Source organism: Mercenaria mercenaria, chromosome 13 (assembly GCF_021730395.1).
Source record: "Mercenaria mercenaria strain notata chromosome 13, MADL_Memer_1, whole genome shotgun sequence".
Lineage (NCBI taxonomy): Eukaryota > Metazoa > Mollusca > Bivalvia > Venerida > Veneridae > Mercenaria > Mercenaria mercenaria.
Window position 1 is genome coordinate 40,933,201 of NC_069373.1, and position 6,990 is coordinate 40,940,190.

Here is a 6,990-nt window from a genome sequence, read left to right on the forward strand (position 1 = left end):
TCCAAGTTCTATTTTCAATTTGAGCCTCGAATATCAAAGCAAAGATTTTTAAGTACGAGATTAGTATTTATCTGAGTGTACATAGTTGATGAAATGTTTATCGAGGAGTTATTTCATTGATGTTAGGATTTTAAGTTAATACTTTAATAAATGACGGTTGAAATAATTTGCTCTTTTAGTGAGATTTATTGAAGGGTTCGGATGGGTCTAAACCCTGCAAGTATATTTTGGGATGAGATTTTAAAACCAATGATTTGACTCTTAATGATTTGTAGTAAAAGCCTGTCCTACCAAAGGATACGTATTGTTTAACATTTGTACAATATATACCTTCTCTAATTTGATAAGCGGTGCAAATCAAGATGTGTGATATTGAAATATTGTGTGTGGTGTATGTTTAATTCTGGTGTAAATATTTATCGAAGGCTTAGGTCATCAAGTTAATGTAACTAATTTACAAACAGCGAAGGAAATAAGTGAAATCAACTGCAAACATTACACAAAAATGCGTAATGAAGTTTCCCAAATCACTTCCCAATCTTAGTAAATAACGCAAAAAGCCACAACCGTATCCCCGACTGAAACTATAATCAACAACTTTACTAATCCGCCTACAGTATACATGATATTCTCGTTCATCTTTATTTCACAATTTTGCATATTTCGTATTGAAAAGCAATATATCATTGACAGAAAACTGCTGGACATTGTAAACTAACAAGGATTAAACGGAGGACTATCGATTTCATTACTATCAAACTTTTCTAGTAAACATTTCTAAGTCACATCTGTGACAGTAACCACATCTGTTTTATATTACAAAGTGCTTTAAAATGCCGCGGTAAGTTATTTTCCAATATTTATAAATAAATATACCCTTACTTTCTATCTTTTTTGATGTCCCTTTTTAGATAATAAACATGAGCATCAGTAAACTCGGGAGAGGCGGATTTGTGGTCTCTTTCATGAAAATGCTGTTCATATTTGTCATTGACTAGTGTAACGATATGTTGGTTAATGTTGTTCGTTGATATACCCAAACCTGTTCATTTAAGTACGACAAACTATTGTTGTTAAATGAAACAGCAATGCTAAATATGTTTCGTCTAAGTAGTTATCAAGTTATCTTTGAACAGAAAACAATAAAGACCTTTGTAATTAAACTGCTTTGACAACATTTCAAGTACATATATTTTGTCCTTAAATTCTACAAATTCAGTCGTTGAGTGCGTCTTTGAATCACTTTTCGCTCACCGCTATGGATTTGCAACCTCGATAGTTGTTTAGATTGTTTGCATGTGCTCCGAACAATTTCCCCTTTAAGATGTCACGGTAGCCCTATGACATAAAATAGTGCCATAATCCGAGTTAAATGAAATGAAACCAACTCACAATCATTACTGTATTGATAACGTATTTTAAAGTATAATAGTTTGGTCTAGAACAACGGATATGAACCGGACTTGTTTTCGACGCAATGCAGATAACTAAATTTTAAATTTCAGGTTGTGGCGTGGTTTTCTTATATTGCTTGTTTTGATCTCGATTCAGATGCGACTTTACATAAACAGACTGAATAGAGTTTGTTCAGATGCATCTCATGTACCAAGAAATGAATGCTTTGTTAAAAGTATTCGCAACAAATTGGAAACAACACATGTAGCTTTTCTTAAAATTCATAAAACGGCAAGTACAACAGTCCAAAATATATTTCTCAGGTTCGGTCAGTCGAGAAATTTGACTTTCATTCTTGCTCATGATAAAGCGGATCTTGCAGAAATTGATTATTTACCAAACGTAATCAGCGTAAATAAAAGCTTAACTGAAAAGAACATTGTTCCACCACCAAGCGGCAAACATTACGATATGCTGTGTTGTCATGTTATATATAATCGCGATAGTTTTGACAGATATCTCCCCCAAGATACGTTCTACATAGGGCTAGTTCGAGAACCTATTGAAAGACTGGAGTCTGCATTCGCATTTTTTGGACATTTAAAAAGCACAAACCTGTCTGAATATGCTAAAACTCCATATCTATATCATCACTACGTTGGCTCTATGACTAATAACAGAATGTCTTTTGCATTTGGATTCCCTTTAAATTTGTTTCTTAAAAATAATTCATCAAATGTCACTGAGCGGGACAAACAATCAGTTAAGGACTTCTTAGTTAGAATACGATCTGAATTTGATTTGATATTAATACACGAGCGATTAAACCATTCCATAATTTTGATGAAAAGAATGATGAACTGGCACATAAGAGATGTGATATACATATCTAGATTTAGTCGCTCAAGGCATAAACGGACTTTTCTTCAAAGCGAGAAACAAAGCATTAAATCGTATCTTTATTTAGATTATTTGCTCTATGATTTTGCTTTGAAAGAATTCAATAGAAAAGTAGACCGTATGTCTGACGACTTCCATGAAGAGGTTAATCATTTTGCACAATTAGTAGAGACCGTTTCGCTCTTTTGCCATGCTGAAACAATGATGTCAATGCATATTCCTTCTTCTAAGTGGGACGGTTATTTCAACGTTACAAAAACAGACTGTGATTTATATAAAAAATCTGAAATCGGCTTTATCCGAGAAATACGTATGCGACAATATGGACGATTGAACATATGATAAAAAATGTCTCTGTATAATAAGAATGTGTTCAGAACGACGTTTACAATCATGTCTGACAAACAACAACAATGTAAGATTGTAACTGGATATTTCACTATCACTACTGGGTTGAACGTCATACCGACTTCGAACGGTAAAGTGGCAAGCGACTCAGAATCATTGACCGTAAACACTCGAGCAAAGAGATAGTCTAGTTAATTTAAAAACATTCTATTTATCTTCAAACAAAAACAATACATGAAGTGTAATAACTGAAGTAATTTCGTTCTAATACTAGAATAAAGATCTATTGTAACTACATCCAAAGAAAGCAGATTGGCCTCAATATCATTGCATATATGTGTAGACGAAACTAATTGAAGCAAAACAAAAGACAACGTAAAACGTAAAATAAATATACTACTTATATGCAGTAATGTTACTTCAGTGTCTGCATATAGCGTGAAGACACCCATCTCTGTCATTAGACAAAACTGTGAAAGGCAGGTCCTAAATCCGATTATCTAATAAAGATTATTTTTTTAGATTTTATGTGCGCGGAATTATCAGTCTTTATCTATTCGCACAAATGTTTAATACATTAAAGACAAATTTCATCATGCTATCCATTTTAACTTACAGATCGTTCTATTAAGGGATTCAAGTATGGTAGTAATGTTTTATTATGCATATTTCATGACAAAAGTTTCCTGTAAGATCGACGTGTTTTCTTTATATGATACAATTATTATATCATTTGATATTGGTATATCATTTGAAAGGAGCTCAATTTTTTCAGAACATATTTTTTCATTTCGGCGTAAAATGGGATGGAATCGTGTGTTTGTGTCTGTCTAGTCATTTTTTTTTCATCCCAGGTCGGATACCTACGATGGTGAAACGGACACCAGATATATCCCGGAAAGTGATATATTTATACGTGCTTGAATTTTTACACGGTGAGTTTTTATCATGTCTTTTTGTCTTTTGTGAATATATATTTATCAAGATAAAAGGTAATGGTAGATTTCCAGGAAGCACAAAGCACCCCAAACACAGCCATAAAGTCATGCATCGCAAAATAGGCCCACAACAAAAAGAAGCTGTAACGAAAAAATATTGTAGACGGTTTGCTTCAAAAATCCAACAAGTATATCTTTTTTATATGCAAACTATAGCAAAGTGTGTTTGTTGGGGGCAAGGGGATTGGGGGTGTGTGTGGTGGGGGGGGGGGCGGGTAGCGGGTAGCGGGGAGGATAAGTATATAAAAGTGTCGGGTGTAAAAAATAATAATAATAAAGACTTTATTTAACGAGGCAGTATACTTTCCGAAGTAATCTTCCGTATGGGCCTCAACGTAACAACATGATATATTTTACATATTTAAAACAACATGATACATTTTACATATTACAACATGAACAAAGAACAAAACAGATACATTTTACCAAACCAAAAGTACAGAAAAAAATTCTATAAGGGCCTTAACATAATAACATAATACATTTAACATATTGACAACAAAGAACAGAACAGAACAAAAACAATTTATTTTAATTGTCAGTTTATCCAACCAGGAAACTTCCATTGGATATATCTTCCTTTACATTCTGCACTAGATGCAGAAGATCTTACATGTAAAGGAATGTCATTCCGAACTTTTGGTCCTAAATAATTTAATGATTTCCTGAAAAATTCTAAATTTGGCTTAGGAATATAAAGAAATCTTGCTGTGATGACCTGAGTTTGTTATATTTGAATTTATTCTTTAAGCAGTCTGGACAATTTTGAGATTCTGTTTGCAATGCTTTATAGACTGTTACAGCTTTTTTTTTTATAAATATTTTATATGTTCAGAAAATGCTGACTGTGTACTCTATGCACATAAAAATATTTATATTTTTTTTGTCGATTTTACGGGATAATAGTAGTTTTTCATGAGTTTCAGCGAGCTCGTACAGACAGACGGACAGTTCTCTATTAATATATTGTATATGTTTAGAATGCGCAGACTGTTTCCTTTATGTACATGTAAAATTCATAATTTAATATTTAAGAATAAGCTCACAGTTATAAAATGAAATTAAGATTGTTTCGTACTTTCCCCGACTTTACGGCAAAATCCCAGTTCTTTTATGAATTTCAGCGACATCGTACGGTAGACGACAGTTCTAAATTGATATCTTTTTAGGTTTTGAAAGGCTGATGGTATACTTTATATACATATACAATTGGTAATTTAATATTAAGGAATGAGTACACAGTAATAAAAAGATATTAGCATACATTTGCACTATTGCGGTCTTTACGGCAAAGTATTAGTTTTCATGAATTTCAGCGAGCTCGTACGGACGGATCGACAGTTTTACAATAATATATCTGATATGTTTGGAAAGTGCAGACTGTTTCCTTTATGTACATGTAAAATTCATAATTTAATATTAAAGAAATAACTCACAGTAATAACATGAAATTAACATTTTTTCGTACTTTTGCCGACTTTACGGCAAAATACCAGTTTTTCATGAATTTCAGCGACATCGTACGGATAGACGGACAGTTAAAAAATTTAATATCTTTCATAGGTTTTGAAAGCGCTGACTGTGTACTTTATATACATATAAAATTTGTAATTTAATTTTAAGGAATGAGTACACAGTAATAAAATAAATATTAACATACCATTTGCACTATTGCCGTCTTTACGGCAAAATACTAGTTTTTCATGAATTTCAGCGAGCTCTTACGGATAGACGAACCAGTTCTATAATAATATATTTTATATGTCTTGAAAGCGCTGACTGTGTACTTTATATACATAAACATTTGTAATTTAATATTAAGGAATGAGTATACAGTAATAAAATGATATTAACACACATTTGCACTATTGCTGTTTTTACGGCAAAATACTAGTTTTTCATGAATTTCAGCGAGCTCGTACGGACGGACGGACAGTTCTATGATAACATGTTTTATACATTTAGAAAGCGCAAAACTGTTTTTTTTTATGAACATGTAAAATTTTTTAATATAATATTAAAGAATGAGCTCTCATAATAAAATAAAATTAACATGTTTTCGCACTTTGGCGACCTTACGGCAAAATACCAGTTTTTCACGAATTTCGCGAGCTCGTACGGACAGACGGACAGTCTATATTTATTATTTTATATTTTTGGGGAAAGCGCTGACTGAGTGCTTTATTGCATATAAAATTGGGGAATTTTGGATATTAAAGAATAAGCCACAGTAATAAAATGAAATTAAACATTTTGCACTTTGCCGACTTTAAAGCAAAATACCAGTTTTTCATAAATTTTCGCCGAGCTCGGTACGGACAGCGGACAGCCCTGTATGGTAATTTTATATGTTGAAGAGCACCGACTGAGTGCTTTATGTGCATATAGGTTTTGAAAGCGCTGATGGTATATTTTAAATATACATACAATGGTAATTTAATATTAAGGAATGAGTACACAGAAATAAAATGATATTAGCATACATTTGCACTATTGCGGTCTTTACGGCAAAGTATTAGTTTTCATGAATTTCAGCGAGCTCGTACGGACGGATGGACAGTTTTACAATAATATATCTGATATGTTTGGAAAGTGCAGACTGTTTCCTTTATGTACATGTAAAATTCATAATTTGATATTAAAGAATAAGCTCACAGTAATAAAATGAAATTAACATATTTTCGCACTTTTGCCGACTTTACGGCAAAATACCAGTTTTTCACGAATTTCAGCGAGCTCGTACGGACAGACGGACAGTCCTGTATAGTATATTTTATACGTTTGAAGAGCACCGACTGAGTGCTTTATGTGCATATAAAATTGAGAATTTGATATTAAAGAATAAGCTCACAGTAATAAAATGAAATTAAAATATTTTCGCACTTTTGCCGACTTTACGGAACAATACCAGTTTTTCATGAATTTGAGTTTGCCGGTACCTAGAGCGGCGGTCGGGTGTCTCAGGCCGTGTTGCTTGGTAACCAATGGACAGGGCATGCCGAGACCTTTCCAACGGTATCAAGATCATGCATTTGCGACCTCTGGTTCGGCCTTGGTGGCCGTTTATCTGCATATCTCACCCGTTTTCGCGATTAAAAAGCACTGAATCGGCTGTGGAGCGGCCGTACGGCGGCCAAGCGACATGGTTCTCGATACCGTTGGATGGGTTTTGGGCTGCGCCTTTCCAACGACACCAAACCATCTCGCTGCGCCCAAAGACGAACGCTCCAGACCGTTTTTTGGTTCAGAGGGTACTGTTCAACGGCTTTTAAACCCTTTGTGTTTCGGCACATTATTGGCCATTGCGGACGTCGGAGCCGGTGTCTTGATACCGTTGGATTGGGTCTTG

The 6,990-nt window shown here is 33.8% G+C and overlaps 1 protein-coding gene across 1 annotated transcript; it reads left to right on the plus strand.

The window, feature by feature from the left end:
* Window positions 1-533: 533 nt before the first annotated feature.
* On the plus strand, window positions 534-3,780 carry LOC123545276 (galactose-3-O-sulfotransferase 2-like). Its single transcript, XM_045331617.2, has 2 exons — window positions 534-841; window positions 1,506-3,780. The coding sequence occupies exons 1-2, from the start codon at window positions 834-836 to the stop codon at window positions 2,635-2,637; spliced, it is 1,140 nt and encodes a 379-aa protein (XP_045187552.1). The 5' UTR covers window positions 534-833; the 3' UTR covers window positions 2,638-3,780.
* Window positions 3,781-6,990: the final 3,210 nt, after the last annotated feature.